At 44.7% G+C, this 26,100-nt stretch overlaps 1 protein-coding gene across 2 annotated transcripts in view; it reads right to left on the minus strand.

The window, feature by feature from the left end:
* alg14 (ALG14 UDP-N-acetylglucosaminyltransferase subunit) overlaps positions 1 to 26,100 on the minus strand; it is a 101,487-nt gene that overhangs the window by 49,456 nt on the left and 25,931 nt on the right. Inside the window, exon 3 of one of the 2 annotated variants that reach the window (XM_038793896.1) lies at positions 22,397 to 22,519. The exons of the other annotated variant lie outside the window; for it this stretch is intronic. Within the exon in view, the coding sequence (XP_038649824.1) occupies positions 22,397 to 22,519 (123 nt within the window). The remainder of the gene's footprint in view (positions 1 to 22,396; positions 22,520 to 26,100) is intronic. 2 annotated transcript variants of the gene reach the window in all.

A 26,100-nucleotide genomic window follows, 5' to 3' on the forward strand; every position in this document is an offset into this window, starting at 1 on the left:
GTAAATGGTAAACCATACAATAATAGACAATTCAATATTTGTGCAGTCACCCTGGACAGGGCATTTTACATACAGTATTTCTCACTGATGATCAACGCTTTGGCATGAAAGCCTTTAGAGAACTTCTGATTTACAACTCCGTTACTGATATGGTGGTCAGAGTAAACATGCTTTGGTATGGATTCCATCTTGATGAACGAGACCGACTCCTAGCTCACAGGTAAGCAGAGTATCGTGAGGTTACTCATTAACTGACACTCATGTCAGAATGTTTAATGTTACCTTGAGAAAATATGTTTCAATTAACTAGGAGATCACTCAATTAATACAGTGCCTTTTTTTTTATTTCTCGAGTTTGAGGACGGGTCTCAAAAGTGTTAAGTAGTAACAAAACTGAAATGAGTCAAATTACATCAATTGCACTTGCATGTCCTACAACCTATTTGAAACCTCAGGCTGTGTTATACTATATTCATGATCATTTTCTTCATCGCCCCTCTTTTGAAGGCACTGACCTTATGCTGCCATAAGTCTCTGCAGGAACTGTCAGCCATTCAAGGGCTTTAACATAATCTGCACGTTATTGTTTGTCAGCCCCGACAGGTTTCAACAGGTTAGAGATCACAAGATCAATTCTGTCCATGTCTAGACTCTTACACTTCCAAGCAGTGTTGAGGAAATAGCAACTAGGAGGCCTATTTGAATATCCAGTTGTTCTGTCTAACTTCAGAAGCAACCCGAAAGATACAAGTGACTGGTGCGGTATATTACAATCCCGGATCAGATCCCAAAAGTCACCGGGATATTGGACAGAAACACCAATATTTTATTTAAATTTTATAAGACTGTGGTAAAAGGACACCTCGCTCCAGGAGTGATTACACAAAAAAATAGGGATATGATATATTAAAACAAACTTTATTACTAACGCTGTATTAAAATATCCTTAACATCACACAAGAAAATAGCTTGATAATCAATATTGTGACACAATAACCCTTAACTGCTATCTTTATTCCCACTCAAACAACACAACCGTCTCCAGTCACAATCCACTTTTAAATACAGTTAGCACTCAGGAATACTTGCTGTAAAAAGAGATGTCTTGGACACTGCACTTTGAGAAAGAGATCTTCTGAGGCTGCTTGAAAGAAAGAAACCCAACACCCTGTCAGAATGATGCAGAATCAGGGCAGCACGGTGGTGCAGTGGGTTAGCCCTGTTGCCTTATGGCGCCGAGGTCCCAGGTTTGATCCCGGCTCTGGGTCACTATCCGTGTGGAGTTTGCACATTCTCCCCGTGTTTGCGTGGGTTTTGCCCCCACAACACAAAAACGTGCAGGCTAGGTGGATTAGCCACGTTAAATTGCCCATTAATTGGAAAAAATGTACTCTAAATTTATTTTTTAAAAAGAATGATGCAGAATCGCTAAGCCAGAGATTCTGCATTATTAATACCAATGGAGTACCATTATTCCATTGGTATTATTCCATTATACCAATGGAATAATGGTCGATGTTCCATTCTGAGTATCTACCATTGATCCTCTCTCATTATACCAATGGCCGGGTACGCCACTCAATTCGAGGGTAATTATGGGTGGGCAATGTCCATGCCTCATGAGAAAACTGAATACCCAGTAACATATTTCCCAAGTATACGGTGAACAGTTTCTGTCTCATCCCATTGACGTAAGCCTTACCTAAACTTAGAACCTTTGTACTTGGTTGTGTTTTTCCCTTGCAAACAATATTATGATTGTTACTGGATAAATGTTCGCGTATTGTTAAGCTGTTAACGAATTGTGGCTCATTACTACATCAAAAATGGTACGCCCCTTTTTTGGTTCTCGGGCATATTACTGCCAGAACTACCCTGCACAGACTGAAGAAATCCATGACCATCTAATATGGTGTTGGGCCTGATGCATAGGTTTAAGATTTTACTCTGAAACAAAATGGTGAAATGCTTTTCCCCAAACCTTCATAACTGCACATTGACTAAAGGTTTTGGTGCAGCACTGTGAAGAAGCACAGAGCTAACCGAACACAGATATTATTGAAGATTTCCATCGGCCCGTGTTGAGAAAGCGGATATGCCCAACACAAGGACAGCGCAGAAACCTTACTGCGAGTGACCGAATCAAATGGGGCTTTGAACTCACTAAATATCAAGAGGTCATAAAGCTGCCTTCCTCAAGAGGAAAATAAAATCCATGACAACATCAGCCTTTCAAAAATTACTTCAATCTGTGCATGGATGTTATGTTGAGTGAGAATTGGGCTGGGATTGGCTATGTTGGTAACTTGCCAACACTGAAATGTCACAGCTCACATATAAATAGCAGTCACTGGGTAAAGTCCAAGGAACCAATCCTCAGTAAAGAGTAAAAAACATTCAAGGGAGTAAATGAAAATTGGCTAAAGAGAATCTTTACTGACTGCAGTTACATGGGTGGTCCTTGTTTTCATAAGTACTCGTGAGAAAGCAATGACTAACTAGACATTCATGGGATTCTACCGATATTTTACAATTAATATTAATAGTTCGCTAGATCTTTCGAGATGACAAGATTCTCAAGTGTATACTTAAAAGGCTGCAAGCACCAAGATGAGGTTACTACAATGCATATCATTAATAATTTGTATTTAGGTAACACCTCAACAGATTAAATAATCCAACATGCGTCTGAATCCTGCATGAACCGTATTAGCTCAGGTTTCTTCTGTCTACGATTTGTGACCAGACTATAAATGGGTGTATAAATTGCACTAAAAGCTTACACTGCAGCACATATTTATTTCTGTACACCTCAGCATATGTTTCATATGAAGCAGCCTGTCAGGGGACAAGAAAGCAAAATGGTCTGGAAATCTGGTCATGCAGATCTAGTTTTTCAGGTACAAAGCGGTCTAAGAATCCAATCTGTCAGGCAGGAAGCAAATGCTATTACAAGCTGGATGCAACAGTAAAAGGATTGCCAGAGGAGCAATGGGGACTATTAGGGAGCGACTTGGAGATCAATTGGTGGTAGAGACTCTAATGTCTACCAAAGATGAGGACTTTGCCAAAATTAGAGTGAACAAATGGATTTCTTTGGTATGGATGAGGTAACAATAGATGAAGAGGAGGCACTAGAAAAGCTGTCAATACTTAAAAGTAGACAAGTCGCTTGGTACAGATGAGAAACATCAGAGGTTGCTGAGGGACATTCGGATAGAAACTGCAGAAATGTTGGCCACAATCTTCTCAACCTCTCTAGAAGTGGTGCAAAAGGGTTATGCCTGGTTCAAAAACAAAAGGTTAAAACCGGTGTTTCAAGGGCAGGGTTTTAATATTGGTGGTGAGGGAACCTTCATAAACAATAATCCAGGAGAATGTTAACAGCTATTTGGACAAGCATGGATTAATAAAGTAGAGCCAGCTTAATTTATTAAGGGCAAATCATGTCTGATTAACCTGACTTGAGTTTGCTTAATGAGGCAACAGAGCTAGTGGATTAGGGCAGTGGATGTTACGTATATGGACATTCAGATGGCATTTGATAAAATACCACTTAATTGGTATGTGAGCAAAATTGAAGCCCATGTGACTAAAAGGGGCAGTAACAGCATGGCTACAAAATTGGCTACAGATGGAAAAAAGGAGGTGATGGCGTAGTGGTATTGTCACTGGACCAGTAAACCAGAGACTCAGAGTAATCCTCGGGGAATCTGGGTTCAAATCCCGCCAATGCAGATAGTGAAATTTGAATTCAATAAAAAATTGGAATTGAAAGTCTAATGAGGACCACAAAGCCATTGCCAACTGTCGTAAAAACCCATCTGGTTCCTTTAGGGAAGGAAATCTGCCATCCATACCTGGTCTGACCACATTTGTATGACCCCACTGATCTCTGGTAATCAATGTTTCTCATATGGCCATTCACACCTCAATGTCTCTAGACTCCTGCTAATCTTGTTTACAGGCCTATGCGGTTGACTCTTAACTGCCCCCTCAAGGGCAATTAGGGAAGGGCTGCACAGCCTGTGACACCCACGTCTCATTAACAAATAAAAAAAGGATTTGTGCTGATTTTCTGCCTGAAGTGAGTTATCCAGTAGAGCTCCCTAGATTCAATACAATACACCACTGTTTGGTTTACATTAATGACCTGAGTGCTCAGAATGCAAGTTTAAATTTACAGTTGACATGAAACGTTCAAGTGTAGCAAATGCTGAAAGATAGTAATAGCACTCAAGAGGACGAAGAGACTAGGAGAATGGATAGACAGAGAGCTGATGGAATTCAATGCCGAAAAGTGTTAAGAACCCCATTGAGGTTACCTGAGAGTGTCTCAAAACCCCAAAGGGATACCTGAAACACTGGTTCTTAGTGATGTACATTTGTTAGGAATAATGTGAGGAGCCATGTACAACCCAGTGAGGAACCAGTCCAGTTGTTGTGTAAATAGAAAACTATTTATTAAAGTAAAAGGAAGTTTATAAAAAACACGACAAAAGACTAATATACACTATGACACTTACGTATATTAATAATTAAACACAGTTTTATCTGAAGTTATCTCATGTTCCCAAAATACAGCCACATTCCCTGAACTCACTGAGACACCTTTTTTCCCAAGCAACACCCAATTTTTGTAACGCTACAGGTCAAATCCAGATAATAGTTACCTCACAATACCGCTTAGGTGACCAAATCTGGGCTCACGTCTCTTCCTGGTTCAGTGAAGGCACCAAACTGCATCTTTTAGAGGGGAGTATCTGCAAACTGCTGTGACTCTAAATGTTAGATGGAACAGGCCTCTGTGGCTCGGATCACAGACGGAACTGGCCTGTCTGACAGTTCAATGGTGAACTAGCCTTATTTCCCAGTGAGGGTGCCAGCAATTACACTGTTCAGTCTTTGATATCCCACCCTGTGGATTTGGCTGCCTACTGCTCTCAAATTCCTTGCCTTTAGAAGTTATTATTTGTATGACCCCACTGATCTCTGGTAATCAATGTTTCAGATATGGCATTTGATAAAATACCACTTAATTGGTACGTGAGAAAAATTGAAGCCCACGTGATTAAAAGGGGCAGTGTCAGCATGGCTACAAATTTGATATGGCCATTCGCACCTCAATGTCTCTAGACTCGTGCTAATCTTGTTACTGGATGAATCACAACTCATTATTCCTCTAGATGCCTGCTAGTCTTGTTATTTGTCTGTTATTTTCTTTTCATCTCAAGTTCACTGTTCCTCTTTAATTTCCCAAATTCTTAACAAAAGTCTGAGGTGATGCATCTTGTTGGGGAGAATGAGTAGAGAAAATACATGCTAAATGACACAATTTTAAAGAGGGTACAATATGAAAGATGTTTGTGCACAAATTACCGAGAGGACAGGATGGGTTAAAAAGGAGCTGGTAAGGCATACAGGATCCTGGGTTTTATATATAGAGGAATAGAATTTTTTTTAAAAATGGAAGTTATGCCAAATCTATAAAAGATGCTTGTTTGGCCCCAGATGCAGGATTGAGTGCAATTCTGGATGTCACACTTTTGGAAGGACACAAAAGAGAAAAGCTCGAATGGCTCCAGGGATAAGGGATTATCCACTTATGAGGACAGACGAGAAAAGCTGGGGTTGTTTTCCTGAGTACAGAGAAGGCTGGACAAGGTTTGCTAGGAGTGTTTAAACTTACGAAGGGTCCAGATAGAGCAAATAAAGAGGAATTATTTCCAATGGTTGAAGGTCCAATAACCAATGGACACAGATTTAAGTTCACTGGCAAAAAAAGCAGGTGACATAAGGACAAATATTTTTTGTACAATAAGTGGTTCGGATTTGGAATGCATTCATAGAATCTCGACAGGGCAGGAGGGTATTCGGCCCATCAATTCTGCACCGACCCTCTGAAATAGCACCCTACCGAGGCCCACCCTGACCCCCACCTGACCTTTGGACACCAAGGGGCAATTTAATCACTGAACCCCTACAGTAGAAGGAGGCTATTTGGCCCATCAAGTCTGCACCAAGCCTCTGAAAGAGTACTCCACCCAAGCCCACTTCCCCACCCTATCACAAAAGTCCCATAACCGAACCTGCACTTCTTTGCACACTAAGGGGCAATATTAGCATGGCCAATCCATCTAACGTGCACAGCTTCTGGACTTTGTCCGACGCTGGATACAGATTCAATAGTAGCTTTCAGAGAGAATCGGATAAAAATTTGAAGGAGTAAATTCAAGGATATGAGGTGGTGGGTTGGGGTGGGGGGTACCCTTCCCTGTCACTTCATCGCTTCAGAGAAATGAGGGGGGATCTCAGAGACTTATAAAATTCTAACAGGACTAGACAGGGTAGATGCAGGAAAGATGTTACCAATGATGGGTGTGTCCAGAACCAGGGGTCACAGTCTGGAGGATTCAGGGTAAACCATTTCGGACAGATAGAAGGAGACATTTCTTCACCCAAAGAGTGGTGAGCCTGTGGAATTCATTACCACTGGAAGTAGTTGATGCTAAAACTTTGAATATATTCAAGAGGCAGCTGAATGTAGCACCTGTAAAGAATGAGATCAAAGACTATGGGGAGAAAGCAGGATTAGGCTATTGAGTTGGATGATCAGCTATGATCGTGATGAATGGCGGAGCAGGCTCGAAGGGCCAAAAGGCCTCCTCCTGCTCCTATCTTCTATGTATCTATTGTATATAATAATAATCACTTATTGTCACAAGTAGGCTTTAATGAGGTTACTGTGAAAAGCCCCTAATCGCCACATTCCGGTGCCTGTTCGGGGAGGCTGGTACAGGAATTGAACCGCCGCTGCTGGCTGCGTTCTGCATTACAAGCCAGCGATTTAGCCCACTGTGCTAAACCAGCCCCATATACATACAGGATATGTATGTACCTAAGAACTGCAGCAAGGAGGTGGTTACTGTCTGCAGCAATGAGGCTCAATATTTGGCACACCGTGGACCCTTGCTATTCAGTTGCAGTGATTGGTGGCTGAACCCACAGGGTACCCAGAAAAATGGGCCTGTGCAAATTCCTATGCCAACATAATAATATGCAGAGTGGGTGAAAGGATAAATGTGGGGGCGATTTAACTTTGAAAACACCACAGTCTGAAACTGAGGGTCACTTGTAAGCAGCAGTTTACTGAACTTCAGGCCTCATAGTGCCCAAGAGCTAATGACAGTGAAGAAAGCAGTCCTTTTATATGGTGCTTTTCCCCTTCCTTTAGAAAGATCTCAAAAGCACATTGCATACAATGAAACAATGAATTACTTTGAAGTGCAGAGACTATTATGAAGGCATGCAAGGCAGCTAGCAAAACTGCACAAACATCAGTGAAATAACTCACATTTAACTGTTTGTTGGGGATGGTGGTGTGGGTCTTGAATGGTCACTTGCTAAATCCCTGCCCTTCAAACAGTGCCATGGCATCCTGAGCCACCAAAATAAAATGACCACTTATCATCGCATTTGAAGGAAATTCAAACAAGGGGGAGCCAATGACAAAGGATACGTTCAAAGCAAAATTAAACTCTTGAAAACTTCATGGAAACCAAATTTGCACAGCCCTTGCATTGACTAGCCAATGAAGGTTGGAGCCCATCCTTTCTCCAGGCCACGAATACCATCTTAGTTACCATACAAGGGGCTGGTTTACCACACTGGGCTAAATCGCTGGCTTTTAAAGCAGACCAAGGCAGGCCAGCAGAACGGTTAAATTCCTGTACCAGCCTCCCCGAACAGGCGCCGGAATGTGGCGACTAGGGGCTTTTCACAGTAACTTCATTGAAGCCTACTTGTGACAATAAGCGATTTTCATTGCATTTCATTTTCTTTCACAGTGATAGAAAACCCTTTGAAGATGCTCTGGTATTTTCCAGGATCCCTACCTGAATGCCACACTTCACCAAATCCAAAGGCACAACAGCAGTGTGTGTTAGACCACAACTCAGGATACTTCCAAAGCCCCACACAGCATAAATCTTGGGGGAGCCATATTCACAGCCGTAATCCTCTGTAGAATTCCCTTCTTTGTAAAAAGTGTTGTAGAATCTTTAGTAGACAGGGTCTTGGGTTAAATGTTCCACCTGAAAGATGGCATCTCCAGCAATACCTCTCTCTAATCCAATCCAATCTCTCTCTCCCCCCCCCCCCCCACCGAGTAGCATTTTGTCTCTCTCTGTCTATCTCCACTATTGACCTGCCACTTGTTCTGTCTCATGTTTTTAATTTTTATCTATTCATCGGATCCGGATGTCACAGGGCAGCACGGTGGCACAGTGGTTAGCATTGCTGCCTACGGCGCTGAGGATCCGGGTTCGAATCCCGGCCCTGGGTCACTGTCCGTGTGGAGTTTGCAAATCCCCCCCCCCCCGGGTGTCTGCGTGGGTTTCACCCCCACAACCCAAAGATGTGCAGGTCAGGTGAATTGGCCACGCTAAATTGCCCCTTAATTGGAAAAAAATAATTCGGTACTCTAAATTTATTTTTTAAAAATTGGATGTCACTGGTAAAACATTTACTTATCCCTAACTCTGCTTGAGTAGGTGGTGATGAGCTGGTGGTGAGGCAACTGAAAGGCTTGCCCAGTGCAGTGAAGAATTAACCACCTTCCACTCGGTCTGGAGTCACGTGTAGGCCAGATCAAGTAAGGACAGGAGATTTCCTTTCCCTCAGGAACACTTGTTTCAACGATCTATACGTTTCATGGATATGGTTACTGATGCTAACCTTCTGTTGAAGATTTTATTTGGTTAGTTGAATTTAAACTTCCCAGCTGCTATGGTGGGATTTGAACTTATGTTGCGGATCATTGGCCCAGGCCTCTCTCGGCACAGCACGGTGGCGCAGTGTGGAGTTTGCACATTCTCTTTTGTTTTTAAATTGTGTACACCCAATTATTTTTTTTCCCAATTAAGGGCAATTTAGTATGGCATATCCACTTAACCTGCACATCTTTGGGTTGTGGGGTGAAACCCACGCAGACACGGGGAGAATATGCAAACTCCACACGGGGAGTGACCCAGGGCCGGGATTCAAACCCGGGTCCTCAGCGCCGTAGGCAGCAATGCTAACCACTGTGCCACCGTGCTGTTCCGAGTTAGCACATTCTCCGTGTCTGCGTGGGTCTCACCCCCCCACAACTCAAAGGTGTGCAGGTTAGGTGGATTGACCACTCTAAATTGCCCCTCATTGAAAAAACATTATTGGGTGCTCTAAATTCATTTAAAAAAAATTAGTCCAGGCCTCTGAATCACCATGGTAACCACCATGTTACTAGACCCCTCCAATTTCTTTATTGAATTTAATGTTCCGAACAACAATTATCCCTCAACCAATTTCTTCAAAGCTAAGGAACTGGACATTTGCCTCCTTGCTGGCTGTCGGGGTTTCCTCTCTGCAAACACTCTCTTGGTTGCCCACAAAACATCACCAATCGGTGTTTCCAATGGTATAAATCAAGGTCATTCATTCTCATTTCAACGTTTTCTTTTCCCCGCTTTTCTTCACGTTCCCACTTTGGTCAGCCAGGGCTCAGTTGGCGACACTCTCATTTTGGAGTCAGAAAGACGTCGGCTCAAGTCCCATTCCAGAGACTCCAGAGCATAAACATCAAGGCTGGCACTCCAGTGCAGTACGGAATGCTGCACTGCCAGAGGTGCTATCCTTGGATGAAAGGTTAAGCTGAGAACCACCCCACCCCCAGCCTCCTCGGGTGGATGTGAAAGATCCGGCACCAGTACTTAAAAAGAGAGGGGCCTTCCCTAGTGCCCTGAACAATATTGATCTCTCAATCAACATCGCAAAAACAGATTATTTGAAAATGAAATGAAATGAATGAAAATCGCTTATTGTCACGAGTAGGCTTCAGTGAAGTTACTGTGAAAAGCCCCTAGTCGCCACATTCCGGTGCCTGTTCGGGGAGGCTGTTACGGGAATCATTATAACATTACTGTTTGTGGGAGCTTGCTGAGGACAGATTGGCTACTAGATTTGCTGAATCATAATAGTGACTACATTTCGAACATACTTTGTTTACTATGAAGTACTTTGGGACATTCTGAACTCTGGAAAGGCCATATATAAATGCAAGTCCTTCTCATTCTTTATATTTTGTGAGGTTCTTTATTTTGTTCTCTTCAAGTGCCTCACCGACTCTTGATTTGAAGCAACTTTTAAAAATAGGTACTGGGAACATCTTCTTGGTTCAAAGAGAATTGTACAATCGGTTAGCCGGGCCAGAAGAGATTTAAAAAAAACCCAGAGGTATTCAAAACAACGGTGGATGCTACAATGCGAATGTTCGATTGGACGAGCTTTCAATGGAACAAATAGCTTTTTTGCGCTCTCTTTTCTTCTCTCGTGTTATTGTCTATTTTCTGACCTTTTCTCGCCGGTAACCCCCATTGGCCCCGATTATTTTCCCTCCGGTCTTTAAACAAGTCATTTTACTTTCTCCGACAGCAGCAACTGAGCACGGGGACAATCAATTCATCAAAATCAACGTTTCATCATCTCTGGCTGACCTTTGCTCACAAGTCATTGACTTTCAAGGCTTTCAGTCTTCACAATAGAATGCTGTGCTTTCTGCCTGGCTGGCTGATAACCGCCCTTCGCATAATTACTATTTTTCTTCATTCACATGGACAACATCCACCTGAAAGAGCTTCTTTGCTTCTGTTGAGTCAGCCACCAAAATGCTAAGCGAGGATTTGAAGGGTCACCTGGAGGGTGTTTCTTTTCTTTGTGGTCTACCCCAGATTTTCCTGCTAAATTCTGCACACACTTTAAAAGAAAATCCTGATTGGCAAGTACCACAACAAGCACTCTCCTCCCACACCCCCACCGCGCCAACCCCCCTTCCCTCACCATTTTTCAAATGAGTGTTAGCAGCCAGCTAACACTTGTTGCAAAAATACAAAGATTAATTTCTCAGTGTTCAACACACCGTCCTTACGCATGCATAGAAATCAGGAATGTACAGATTCAGGTTAAGACCCATTGCATCACGCAAAAGCACCCACATAAATGTATTCATAGAATTTACAGTGCAGAAGAAGGCCATTCGGCCCATCGAGTCTGCACCAGCTCCTGGAAAGAGCCCCCTACTCTAGGTCAACAGCTCCACCCTATCCCCATAACCCAGTAACCCCACCCAACACTAAGGGCAATTTATCATGGCCAACCCACCTAACCTGCACATCTTTGGACTGTGGGAGGAAACCGGAGCACCCGGAGGAAACCCACGCAGACACGGGGAGGATGTGCAGACACCGCACAGACAGTGACCCAAGTCGGAATCGAACCTGGGACCGTAGAACTGTGAAGCAATTGTGCTAACCACAATGCTACCATGCTGCCCAACTGTGTCCACTCAAAATGGAATGTGGACACAAGAGTATTTGTGAAATTCATACCTACTTGGATTGGTCAGAAACCTACGTCCCCATCACGGCAGATGTAATTGCTGAGCAAACAAGACCCCAGAGTGAGGTCTGTCTCGCTGACCACAAAACTTTTTAAATTGTGAAAACGAGGAGGAAGAGCTACTGACCCAAAAGCATAGCACTCCATTAACATCGTTAGAATTTTAAAAAATGGCGGGCGGCATGGGGTGCAGTGGTTAGCACTGGGACTACGGCGCTGAGGACACGGGTTCGAATCCCTGCCCTGGGTCACTGTCCGTGTGGAGTTTGCACATTCTCCCCGTGTCTGCGTTGGCTTCACAAATCATTTCATTTTTTGAAATTCTTTTTAAAAATTATTTTAATTTAGAGTACCCAATTATTATTTTTCCAATTAAGGGGCAATTTAGCATGGCCAATCCACCTACTCTATACCTCCTTGGGTTGTGGGGGTAAGACAGACAGTGACCCGGGGCCGGGATCAAACCCGGGTCCTCGGCGCCGTGCTAACCACTGTGCCACCGTGATGATATATAAATCTGTGGACTGTGCAGGCCAAGAATAAAGAGCTATATATCTGCTAAGGAGTGTACAGGCAGGAAGGAAGGTGGTCTAAAGTGCGTCTACTTCAATGCCAGGAGCATCTGGAATAAGGTGGGTGAGCTTGCGGCATGGGTTAGTACCTGGGACTTCGATGTTGTGGCCATTTCGGAGACATGGATAGAGCAGGGCGAGGAATGGTTGTTGCAGGTGCCGGGGTTTAGATATTTCAGTAAGTTCAGGGAAGGTGGTAAGAGAGGGGGAGGGGTGGCATTGTTAGTCAAGGACAGTATTACGGTGGCTGAGAGGACATTTGATGAGGACTCGAATACTGAGGTAGTATGGGCTGAGTTAAGAAACAGGAAAGGAGAGGTCACCCTGTTAGGGCTTTTCTATAGGCCTCCGAAAAGTTCCAGAGATGTAGAGGAAAGGATTGCAAAGATGATTCTGGATAGGAACGAAAATAACAGGGTAGTTGTTATGGGGGACTTTAACTTTCCAAATATTGACTGGAAACACTATAGTTCGAGTACTTTAGATGGATCCGCTTTTGTCCAATGTGTGCAGGAGGGTTTCCTGATGCAGTAAGTAGATAGGCCAACAAGAGGCGAGGCCGTATTGGATTTGGTACTGGGTAATGAACCAGGACAGGTGTTAGATTTGGAGGTAGGTGAGCATTTTGGTGATAGTGACCACAATTCGATTACGTTTACTTTAGCGATGGAAAGGGATAGGTATAAACCGCAGGGCAAGAGTTATTGCTGGGGGAAAGGCAATTATGATGCGATGAGGCAAGACTTAGGATGCATCGCCTGGAGAGGGAAACTGCAGGGGATGGACACAATGGAAATGTGGAGCATGTTCAAGGAACAGCTACTGCGTGTCCTTGATAAGTATGTACCTGTTAGGCAGGGAGGAAGTGGTCGAGTGAGGGAACCATGGGTTACTAAAGCAGCTGAAACACTTGTCAAGAGGAAGAAGGAGGCTTATGTGAAGATGAGACGTGATGGTTCAGTTGGGTCGCTTGAGAGTTACAAGTTAGCTAGGAAGGCTCTAAAGAGAGAGCTAAGAAGAGCCAAGCGAGGACATGAGAAGTCTTTGGCAGGTACGATCAAGGATAACCCTAAAGCTTTCTATAGGTATGTCAGGAATAAAAGAATGACTAAGCTAAGAGAACGGCCAGTCAAGGACAGTAGTGGGAAGTTGTGCGTAGAGTCCGAGGAGATAGGAGAGGTGCTAAATGAGTATTTTTCGTCAGTATTCACACAGGAAAAAGACAAAGTTGTCGAGGAGAATACTGAGATACAGGCTACTAGACTAGAAGGGCTTGAGGTTCATAAGGAGGAGGTGTTAGCGATTCTGGAAAGTGTGAAAATAGATAAGTCCTCTGGGCCAGATGGGATTTATCCTAGGATTCTCTGGGAAGCTAGGGAGGAGATTGCTGAGCCGTTGGCTTTGATCTTTAAGTCATCTTTGTTTACAGGAATAGTGCCAGAGGACTGGAGGATAGCAAATGTTGTCCCCTTGTACAAGAAGGGGAGTAGAGATAACCCCAGTAACTATAGACCAGCGAGCCTTACTTCTTTTGTGGGAAAAGTCTTGGAAATGTTTATAAGAGATAGGATGTATAATCATCTGGAAAGGAATAATTTGATTAGTCAACATGGTTTTGTGAAGGGTAGGTCGTGCCTCACAAACCTCATTGAGTTCTTCGAGAAGGTGACCAAACAGGTGGATGAGGGTAAAGCAGTTGATGTGGTGTATATGGATTTCAGGAAAGCGTTTGATAAGGTTCCCCACGGTAGGCTATTGCAGAAAATACAGAGGCATGGGATTCAGGGTGATTTAGCAGTTTGGATCAGAAATTGGCTAGCTGATAGAAGACAAAGAGTGGGGGTTGATGGGAAATGCTCTGACTGGTGTCCAGTTACTAGTGGTGTGCCACAAGGATCTGTTTTGGGGCCGTTGCTGTTTGTCATTTTTATAAATGACCTGGAGGAGGGCGCAGAAGGATGGGTGAGTAAATTTGCAGATGACACTAAAGTCGGTGGAGTTGTGGACAGTGCAGAAGGATGTTACAAATTACAGAGGGACATAGATAAGCTGCAGAGCTGGGCTGACAGGTGGCAAATGGGGTTTAATGCAGAAAAGTGTGAGGTGATTCATTTTGGAAGGAATAACAGGAAGGCAGAGTACTGGGCTAATGGTAAGATTCTTGGTAGTGTAGACGAGCAGAGAGATTTCGGTGTCCATGTCCATAGATCCCGGAAAGTTGCCACCCAGGTTGAGAGGGTTGTTAAGAAGGCGTACGGTGTGTTAGCTTTTATTGGTAGAGGAATTGAGTTTCGGAGCCATGAGGTCATGTTGCAGTTGTACAAAACTCTGGTGTGGCCGCATTTGGAGTATTGTGTGCAGTACTGGTCGCCACATTATATGAAGGATGTGGAAGCATTGGAAAGGGTACAGAGGAGATTTACAAGAATGTTGCCTGGTATGGAGGGAAGATCATATGAGGAAAGGCTGAAGGACTTGAGGCTGTTTTCGTTAGAGAGAAGAAGGTTAAGAGGTGACTTAATTGAGGCATACAAGATGATCAGAGGATTAGATAGGGTGGACATCGAGAGCCTTTTTCCTCGGATGGTGATGTCCAGCACGAGGGAATATAGCTTTAAATTGAGGGGAGATAGATATAGGACAGATGTCAGAGGTAGGTTCTTTGTTCTTTACTCAGAGAGTAGTAAGGGCGTGGAATGCCCTGCCTGCAACAGTAGTGGACTCGCCAACACTAAACGCATTCAAATGGTCATTGGATAGGCAAATGGACGATAAGGGAATAGTGTAGAGGGACTTTAGAAGGGTTTCACAGGACGGTGCAATATCGTGGGCTGAAGGGCCTGTACTGCGCTGTAATGTTCTATGTTCTATCCCAGATTTCCAGCAGGAGACACAGGCACTGTTAACACAAAGGCCCCACAAACATTCTTTTCAACTCTTAGTGGCCGAGACGCTCAACAATCTTTGAAACCCGGCCAAATTCCAGCTAATGGAGACACATCAGTTGCTGAATACCTGGAGGAGAGTTCAGGGGTTTGGCGGGAGGCCGGGGGGGGGGGGGGGGACATGTGACATAGGTCTTTGGATTGTTAAACAAGAAATTTTGCCTTGCTGAGTGTGCTCCTTGACATCTGACTACAAAGAAGCTCTGCCCAAGTTGAACACCTGGCCCCAGCTACTTTGCTTCTGTTGGACATTCTGTGCCATTACCCTCAAGGCCGGGTTCATCGCTGCATGCCTATCGCATCTTGTGAAGCCAACACCAATGGAAAAAAGTGAGTTCCACAACATCGGGTTTTAGCCTGTCAAGCTCTGTGGAATACCTCGCTGGACAGAACGGTGGCATAGTGGTTAGCACTATTGCCTCAGCGCCAGGGACCTGGGTTTGATTTCGACCTTGTGTGATTGTGCAGAGTTTACACATTCTCCCCATGTCTGCGTGGGTTTCCTCCGGGTGCTCCGGTTTCCTCCCACAGTCTAAAGATGCGCAGGTTAGGTGCACTGGCCATGATAAATTGTTCCTAAATATCCAAAGGTTGGGTGGGGTTACGTGAACAGGACGGGAGGTTGGGCCCAGGTAGGATGCTCTTTCGAAGGGTCGATGCAAATTCAATGGGCCAAATGGCCTAGGGGCTGGTTTAGCACAGTGGACTAAACAGCTGGCTTGTAAAGCAGATCAAGGCCAGCAGCGCAGGTTCAATTCCCAAACCAGCCTCCCCGAACAATGTGGCGACTAGGGGCTTTTCACAGTAACGTCATTTGAAGCCTACTTGTGACAATAAGTGATTTTCATTTCATTCGTTCATTCATGATTCTATGGACTTTAATTCTGGCACTTGCATGAACCGATATTTATTTTCTATGTGTTCTCTACTGTAAAACCTTCTTTTCTCTATCCCTCTGTTTTTAACCATCAGAATGTGGAAGTGGCATCATGAACCACCAACCCACGTTCCGAGCGTGCGCATATAAACTAACCCTTTGGGTTCCTCCGATCTAAAGTTTGCTGCGGGGCTATTAATAGAAACTTGGATTGCTCGCACAAAAATGGAGGAGTTGAGGAACCACCAATAAAGAGGTGGGCAAATCAAAACACCTTTCTGTTTACAGACAGGTGACGAAAGAAGAAATGAGTGCTGTTTAAATTAACTCCCCTCCTGTCTGTAACACCATGTCACAAGTTTATTTACCATTATGTGCATTTTTGCTTTTTTGTTAATAATCTCGTAACTTTATCACTTGACTTCTGGACATCCATATATTCACCATCAATTGACGCTCCTCCATATTAGTGACCTCCTCACATAAAAAACAAAGAACAATACAGCACAGGAACAGGCCCTTCGGCCCTCCAAGTCTGTACCGGTCGAACTACGTTACAAGCTTGGTCTTACCTTTCACGAATCTACGTGCATCTTACAATATGCTCCACCAGGTTACAATATGCTCGACCAGTTTACCACACGGAGAACAACGGTGAAAGTTACCCATGACGTTTCCAGATCAACCCACGCAAGTTAAAATTCCTGTTTCTGTAGGACAGGACTTCAGCTTGCAGTTAGTGCACACAATAAGCACCAACATTCAGTAAACAAGAGTGGAGTTACTGTGCAATCACTAGGCTGAGTAAAAACACATTTTCCTTTGCAGATTTAAACCGTGCAGGGAAGCAGCAGGAGGTTTGCATTAGGCTCCAACACTCGTAGCAGTAAGTTTGTTTCTCAAGTGGTAATCCGGCACAGATGCATCACTTAATGTCAAGGAAAACAAATAGTAGATTTCTGACGGTAAAAGGGTAATGGTAGAAGCACTGACATCGTCAAATTAAGTTTTTGATGGGGCAGATCAGGAGAGGGTAACACTTCAAAAATCAGAACAATACTTCCATTGTGTTGCAAGGACACAATTTTCAACATGGGTGGGCCAGGGGGATTACAGTACTGTGCTCCTGCCCAGCTGCAGTCTTAACTCCATTTCCCTAGGCAGCGAAGACTACAAAGCCAAAAATAGGTAGGCCTCTGTCACTGACCATGACGAAACGGAACAGCAAGCAGCCAGCTAATCTGGGTTAAGGTTATTTTAAACGGAACCGTGATCGAATCTTGTATTTTGTTTCAAATCTCCTCAGGAAAAATGGTCACAGATCAAATGGAGAATAATGGTTAACCGAGGAATGATTCCAAAGCAGTGGTCCCACCAAGTGGCTCAGGCAGCACAGACCACAATAGAGCGTGTCAGCATCATTTAAACCAGGAAACCAGGCAATAATGACTCCTGAGACTTTTCATTAATAATTTATACCGCGGAATTCTCAGAGGCTTTTTCTGGGTTTTCTTTCGCCAGCAGCAGGTATCCTGGCTGAAGATCCACACGGAAGAGACAATAGCATCAGTATATTGCAATTCACAATTTGACTAAATGTTGCAGCAGTCTTTGTTGATATCATTTGGTCAATAAATTGAATCGAGGTGCATGCAGATAGAAATACTCAGAGGTCATATTCTCATTGGGTGATGCTGGCCGGAGTTACCAGATACAAATGCAGATAGCACACTGCGCCGCTGCAAAACTCACACCCAAACAGGCCGACAACATTTTCTATTTTGTTGGAAGCCAACTGCAGCATTTTGATATGAACACAAAAAGCTTTCATCTATTTGAATAATTGACAATCGGAAAATGGAATGCAAGAGGATAAGAGCGGCTTGCGAGAGGCCATTACTTAAACATAAACAACGTGCAGGGGTTACAGGGAAAAGGCAGGGGAATGGTGCTAGGCCACAATGCACACGATGGGCCGAATGGCCTCCTCCTGCACCATAGCAATTCTGTGATCCTGCATTTGCTGCAAAGGAAGACAGTTAGCTGAGAAGGTGTACAATTCCTTTTCTCTGAACCCTCAGTAAGCTCAGTTTTCCATTTCTGCTCGCCTCTTCCAATGTCCCTCCAAATAGCCAGCCTCCGGAAGTCGCAGCCATCGGCAACTGTTTTCCAGACGTTAGCGTCCGCCATCATCGAAACTGGCTTGGCACAGAGGTATGGACATCCGCGGCGCAGTGACCCAGAGGCCGGTTCACCGTACCGAAGATCTTTGGATATACAGCCATCGCTAATCCAGTGGATGCTGTTAAGCCAGCTCAGACACTATTGTTTTAGCAAATTGGTGTATGCTGATGGAATTAGCATGCTCCTGGGCCTCAGCCAAGAGATGCTGAGTATATGACAGCAGAGAAGAATGCTCCAAAGACCATCACTGCCAGAACACAACCATTTGACTCCAGTGCAGATCTCAAAGCGTTCTGATGTTGCCCTGTCAGAGCTAAGCTTCCCTTTCATTCTGTCAGAGAAAGAGTAGATCATATCGAGCAGCTTCACCATGCAGTCAATTTTCTCCAACAGCTGAAATAGACTGCCTCTGCTCACATAGTCGAATGCCTTGGTAAGATTGATAAAGGCAACATGTTGTGGTCTCCTTTGTTCATTGCATTTCTCGTGCCACTGCCAGGCTGAGGAACGGAGGAGATCATATCAAATGTAGAATCATTACAGTGCATGAAGCCATTCAGCCCATCAAGTCTGCACCGACTAGGTAGGGTGCTCAGAAAGAACACCTATCTAGGCTCACACCCCTACCCTATCCCCATAATCCAATAATCCCACCTAACCTTTTGGACACTAAGGGGCAACTTACACGGCCAATCCACCTAACCTGCACATCTTTGGACTGTAGGAGGAAACTGGAGGAAACCCATGCAGACATGGGGAGAACTAAGTTTTTTTACACAAAGGATAGTGGGAGTCTGGAACTCGCTGCCGGAGGAGGTGGTGGAAGCAGGGACAATAGTGACGTTTAAGGGGCAAGTCGACAAATACATGAATAGGATGGGAATAGAGGGATACGGACCCCGGAAGTGTAGAAGATTTTAGTTTAGATGGGCAGCATGGTCGGCACAGGCTTGGAGGGCCGAAGGGCCTGTTCCTGTGCTGTACTTTTCATTGTTCTTTGTTCTGTTCGAACGTACAAGCTCTACACAGACAGTGACCCAAGGCTTGAATTTAACCCAGGTCCCTGGCGCTGTGAGGCAGCAGTGCTAACCACTGCGCCACCATGCCTCGATAGGTTTTGTAATCGCTTCAGTCTGCCCTCAGTTCTTGAACCAAGTCACAATCTTTGCATAACATATGTGCTGGGCATTGTCCCTTCCCTCCCGTGGAGACAAAGAAGTTTGTACAAGAATGCCTATTTTCCTGAGCTTGATGAGTTTAGGCAGTGTATCATCAGCACCTGGAGCTTCGCCCAGGGCATGTAAGTCAATAACCATCCTCCAGTGTGGATTCAATATCCAACTCTTGTCTGACAAGCTGGCTTTCTATGGTGTCTAGAGCTTCCTCGGTGACAATATTCTGCTCAAGTATAACTCTTGGTTGTGTTCCACCCATCTCTGTTTGTGCAGTGACCTCCCCAGCCTTTGTTATCAATCCTTTACTCTGATGATGGGTATGTTGTCCTTTTGATCCCTTCATACATACTCTTACAACTCCCTATGTCGAAGGACATCTGGATATCCTGGCAAAGTTGTAACCAATAGTCATTGGCACACTGCCTAGCAATCTGGCGGACTTTAATTTGAGTGGCTCTGAGTGCATTCAAAGTTTTCTCGCTCTGGGTGCTCTTCCCTGGTAGGGTGCTCTTCCCTGGTAGGGTGCTCTTCCCTGGGGCCGGTGCAGACTCAATGGGCTCAATGGTAGGATTTTTAGCCTACACCGCTGGCTAGCAACAATGCCAAAAAGAGAGATATATAGTGTACTGTGGTGAATGTATTATACTAATAATCTACCAGTGTATTTGTATCTGTGCTGTTGCACTTGTATTTGTATCTATGCTGTTGCCCTTGTGGGCTTCTCCTGTGGGCCATTGTATGGCATTATCCATAGGGGAACATATTGGGGCATGTATGGGCTCTGCCCATGGCTCCTCCCCTTGAAGGGAATAATAAAGAGCAGTCGACCTGTAGGCGGTTCTCAGTATTGGATCAGTCGCAGGCAGGCACTGTTCTAAGTTGATTAAAGCCATGGTTTACTTCTACTCATGTCTCAAGTGAATTGATGGTCGCATCATGTACATATCGTCCCGTCAATATACAGCCTTTCCATCAACAGGTTCTCAGCTATGCCTCCTTGTAGCTACACCAAGAAACTGGGTCCTTTGTGAGCCAGGCTAAAGCTTCAGAGCAACTCAAGAGGGGTTTGGCAACAAGGTGCTGTGGAGACATCAAAGGGGTGACATGGTGGCACAGTGGTTAGCACTGCCTCCTAACCGCACCAGGGACCCGGGTTCAATTCCAGCCTTGGGTGACTATCTGTGTGGAGTTTGCACTTTCTTCCCGTGTCTGCGTGGGTTTCCTCCGTGTGCTCCGGTTTCCTCCCACAGTCCAAAGATGTGCAGGTTAGGTGGATTAACCATGCTAAAAAATTGCCCCTTAGTGCCCAGGGTTGCGGGGATGGGGCGGGGAGGGGCCTCGGAGGGGTGCTCTTTCAATAACACAGGAAATGGGAACGAGCAGGAATATTAGATTCAACTAGAAAGTTCCAAGAGAATAGTAGGCAAGAATTGAAACAGACATGGTTAACTACAGGCCTCCTTTCATGATGGTACTTCTGCACAAAGAACAAACAAAGAACAAAGAAAAGTACAGCACAGGAACTACCTCAACACGGCACACAACGGCGAAAATCACAAAGTCCACGTGTTGCTCCTGTGAAGAGGGCGGCCGTGGGCAAAAAAGACCAAAATAGTTTTGTGACAAATACTTTTGTGACAAGACATAATATATTGTAGCACCTTTTGTGATGTGCAGAGAATGGAAATGCTTCAAGGCCACTTCAAACGGGTGGAATTATTTGTCTTCAAGTGGGTAAGAACATTAGTTTCCCTTTTGTTTACTTCTATGATCATCGCATTTCAGCATTCAGTGCGGTTAGTGTATTTAATACAGGATGAATTCCATAGCAACGAGACATGATCTTGCTGATTATGCAGACAGAAAGCAAGGGAAAAGACAACGGCAGTGCTTCCAGTGTGCCCCCCACCCCCCCTCATATTAACTAACCATCATCCTCTCAAGGACAACCAAGGATGAATTAATATCAGCCTTGCCAGTGATGCCCAAATCCCGTGAATGAATTGATCAAACGATTATGAAGCTCAATGTTTTTAAAGAACATAGCAGAATGTTCACACACATCCCCCTCCCCCCCCTCCCAACACTCCCTACCCATCGCCTCCCCACTCATTCACACAGCTGGCCCTTTACCCTATCGCCCTCCCTGACACTCACTTAGCAGCAGCCCCTCTTCCATTCTCCACTCACCCCTCCCTGGGCCTCTGGGACCCAGCAGCTCCACCAAGTTGTTTCCAGCAGCAATGCGTGCCCTCCTGGTGGGATGACAGATGCCTCCTGGTCTTGTTGTTGGCAGCAAGAGAACCCCCCCCCCCCCCACCACACATTCCTCCCACCCCCACCATTGGGACCACATTTGGAGTACTGTGTGCAGTTCTGATCACCTCATTATAGGAAGGATGTGGAAGCATTGGAAAGGGTGCAGAGGAGATTTACCAGGATGCTGCCTAGTTTGCAGGATAGATCTTATGAGGAAAGGTTGAGGGAGCTGGGGCTTTTCTCTTTGGAGCAGAGGAGGATGAGAGGCGACATAAGATGATGAGGGGGATAGATAGAGTGGATGTTCAGTGACTATTTTCTCGGGTGGATGTAGCAGTTACAAGGGGGCATAACTATAAGATTCAGGGTGGGAGATATAGGAGGGATGTCCGAGGTAGGTTCTTTACTCAGAGAGTGGTTAGGGTGTGGAATAGACTGCCTGCTGTGATAGTGGAGTCGGACGCTTTAGGAACTTTTAAGCGGTTATTGGATAGGCACATGGAGCACACCACAATGACAAGGAGTGGGATAACTTGATGCTCGTTTCGGACAATGCTTGGCACAACATCGGGGGCCGAAGGGCCTGTTCTGTGCTGTGCTGTTCTATTGGCCATGTTGGAGGCAGCAGCGCAAGTGAGGCAGAAGGTTTTCTTAAAGGGGGGAATTCCACGTTACAAAGGCCAGAACACCACCTATGGCGATAATTTCCCATCCCTGACTGAGAATAAGGCCGACCACGCCTCAGGTACTGATTGTGGTTTAAGCTGAATACCAGAATCACTCACTGCATTCATTTGATCAACGTGCTGAACCCTTCAGGTGGTCCAACTAAAAAACGCTTGATGTCAAGTTTCCCATAAAGTGAGGGAAATAAAAAGTGAAAGTGGCAACAAAAATAAATGTTTATTTTTTCAATTGTGTGTAGGATTAAATGGGTTTGGTCATACTTACCACACCGGGCTTCAGCTGAAATACCAGTGGGACGGAATACAGCAGCGAATAGATTGTTGATACCACTGAAGACGTCCAGGACTGGCCAACTTCACGGCTGCGAGGAATCCAGTGGACAGTATACTGTCAAATAAGTGGTAGACGAAAGTCATGCTGAGGAAGATTTTTAGCATTGGGAGTAGAAAGTAGCGTTAAATGACAACATTTGCTCTACCAAGGCTAAATGTATTTATTTACCTTCAATTACTCACTGTGTGGCAAGGTACATGCTGAACCCAAACTGGATCAGAATGTAGCATCTTCTGGCACATATGAATCCAAAAGTGCTAAACAGGTCACCAGAAATATTCAACCATAAACACTTTCCCTTCTTTCATCAAGGCCATTAGCGATTCCTTTCCCAGAGTCTCCCCAACTTTTCCTGAATCTTTAACTCGTTTTGTGCAAGTAAAATCCTTAAATGTTCATTTAATCCTTCTCACAATCTTGGACCATCCCAGAGCACTTGCCAGCCAATGAAACACTTTTAGAAGTGTTGTCACTGATTTAAGGTCAGCATGGCCGCTAGGGGCAGCACGGTAGCACAGTGGCTAGCCCTGTTGCTTCACAGCACCAGGGTCCCAGGTTCGATTCCCGGCTTGGGTCACTGTCTGTGCAGAGTCTGCATGTTCTCCCTGTGTCTGCGTGGGTTTCCTCCGGGTGCTCCGGTTTTCTCCCAAGTCCCGAAAGAGGTGCTTGTCAGGTGAACTGGACATTCTGCAATCTCCCTTTGTGTACCTGAACAGGAGGCGGAATGTGGCGACGAGGGGCTTTTCACAGTAACTTCATTGCAGTGTTAATGTAAGCCTACTTGTGACAATAATACAGATTATTATGAAGGTCGGAGACACAGCAGTCAATTTGTGCCCCACAAAGCCAATGGTGTATTAGCATTGCTGACAGATAAATATCGACCACCGGTGAGAACGTTTCTCCAAAATAGTGTCTTGGGATCTTCCATATCCATCCGGGAGGGCAGCTCCCCCAACTCCCTGCCCCACTTCAACCCCCTCCATCCTGCACCATCCCCCCCCCACCCAGTTCCTGACAATCAGGTCCAGAGAAACAGCCTGTATTTAGCCTGTTGAGCCTGCTCAGAATTTTGTAGAAGTAGAAGTTTGTTTAATTACAAACTCGTTCACGTAATCCATTTCTAGCAAGATTGGAATCAAATAGGGCAGCACGGTGGCGCAGTGGTTAGCATTGCTGCCTCCTGGTGGTGAGGTCCCAGGTTCAATCCCGGCCCTGGGTCACTGTCCGTGTGATGTTTGCACATTCTCCCCGTGTCTGCGTGGGTCCCATCCCCACAACTCAAAAGATGTGCAGGTTATGCAGAGTGGCCACGCGAAGTTGCCCCTTGGAAAAAAGAGATTAAAATCAAATTAATGGAAATAATTTTTCGTGGAATAATAATTTCGTAGCTGGTTTCCAACAGAAAGCCAAGCACAACTACAGAGTTGGGAACACCCAGGGCAAGCATAGGATTTCTACGGGGGATAGTGGAGGATATAACTCGTGTCTGAAAAGAAATGGACGTAAAACATCCATCTTACCATTGCAACCTTGCTGCTCACATCTTTGGTCTATTGTCTACTGATAGTATCGATATAAATGTTGCAATGCTTAACTTCCATTTTTTAAAATGCAGAAAATGTTAACCACATTCAGGTTTTCATCTCATCCCAGTCCCCTCACTTAACTGGAATCTCGTAAGCTGATCACTTACACACAGCACATTGGCAGTAGTTAGTACTGCTGCCTCACAGCGCCAGGGTTCAATTCCTGCCTCGGGTGACTGTCCGTGTGGAGTTTGCACGTTCTCCCAGTGTCTGCGTGGGTTTCCTCCGGGTGCTCCGGTTTCCTCCCTCAAATCCAAAGATGTGCAGGTTAGGTGGATTGGCCATGATACATTGCCCCTCAGTGGCCAAAAGGTTAGGTAGGGTTCAGGGGACAGAGTGGGGGAACGGGCCTAGCTAAGGTTTACTTTTTCCAAGGGTCAGTGCATACACAATGGGCCGAATGGTCTCCTTCTGCACTGGAGGGAAACTGTGATTCTACAGCATTCGCTTGTTAAAGAAAATACAGAACTGAGGGCATGTAGGGGCTGGGTCAAAAGAAGAGAAGCCTAATGCTTATTCCTAACCCATTAACTTATGCACAACCCGCAACAACTTTTAGTGCGTACGGCTTTCACATTATATTAATTAAATTATGCAGCACAGTTGACTCTGGCACATTTATTAAAATGTAATTCCGTTTACTACAGCCATTTTAATGGTTCTGTATAGTTTCTGCTTTTCTGTGAATTTAAATGGTTTTGCAATCTGGGCTCTCCCAAAACTTTTTACATGTAACAGACGCAAAGGTCGGCTCCTGTTGGCAAGAACGCATTTCCTATGAATCTTAGCCGTTGCCACAAAGCACCCAGGGTGTAGAACTGCCAGAAGCATGGTGCTGAGGGGAGGGTACCCTGTTTCTCCAACACAAAATTAGCGTTTGTACTGTTTGGCCTTGTATATACTTTTTACTGTTTTAATAAAAAGATATGGAAGACGGTGTCATAATATCCACTCATAATATCCAGACAGGCAGTGATTGACACACAGGATGACCAGTAAACACACAACACAGTACAGCCAATCACCAGACAGGACACTACCACTATAAGGCCAGAGGGCACTAGGTTTCCCGCTCTCTCTGGACCCAGCCACTGAGACAGTCAGAGTCCACGAGCTAGCCAGTGCAAACACCATGTGGTAGCTAGTAAGTCTGTTCAGGCTACTACTAGGTCTCCAGTCAGTTCAGTATAGTGTCGACCCACAGCTGAATATGTTCATCAGTTCTATCGTTGAATAAAACAGTGTTGGATTTTCTCCAGTGTTAGAACGTCTGTTTCTAACTTCCCTGCATCGAGCGCAGTCCACATCGAACCAGCCTGCCTAACACATCAGACGGTATAATTTATCCCTGTAATTCCTGCCTCTCTGGAACCAGCTGAAAATAACAAGCTAACAGACCGCATCATTCACACTGAAAACCACTCATTTACATTAATGAGGAGGCTAAGTACAGAGGAGCAAAATGGATCAATGAGTGGAATGGGTACAGCAGTAAAGATTTCATTCACCACCACTACTTCAAAAAACATTTTAAAAATAGGCATTAGTCCCACAACACCAGTTGTTCTTGAAGTAACTTCTGTAATTGAAAAGCCTGATGCCGGTAGTGGGGAAAATGCGAGCATCATTTATAAAAGATTTAATAGCAGGGCAGTTGGAAAACAGTGGCAGGATCGGACAGAGACAGCATGGATTTACGAAAGGGAAATCATGCTTACAAGTCTACTGGCAGTCTTCAAGGGTGTAACTAGTGGAGTTGATAAGGGGGAGCAAGTGGATGTGGTTTATTTGGACTTTCAAAAGGCTTTCAACAAGGTCCCACATCGGAAATTAGCATTTAAAATTAAACCATATTAGACTTGGGTGCATTGTATTGAAATGGAGAGAGAACTGGTTGGCAGACAGGAAACAAAGAGCAGGAATAAACTGGTCTTTTTCCAAATGGCAGGCAGTGAGTAGTGGGGATCAGTGCTGGAACCCCAGCTATTCACTTTATATATTAATGATTTAGGTGAGGGAGCTAAATGTAATATCTTCAAATTTGTA

This window comes from Scyliorhinus canicula, chromosome 4, assembly GCF_902713615.1.
Source record: "Scyliorhinus canicula chromosome 4, sScyCan1.1, whole genome shotgun sequence".
Taxonomy (NCBI): domain Eukaryota; kingdom Metazoa; phylum Chordata; class Chondrichthyes; order Carcharhiniformes; family Scyliorhinidae; genus Scyliorhinus; species Scyliorhinus canicula.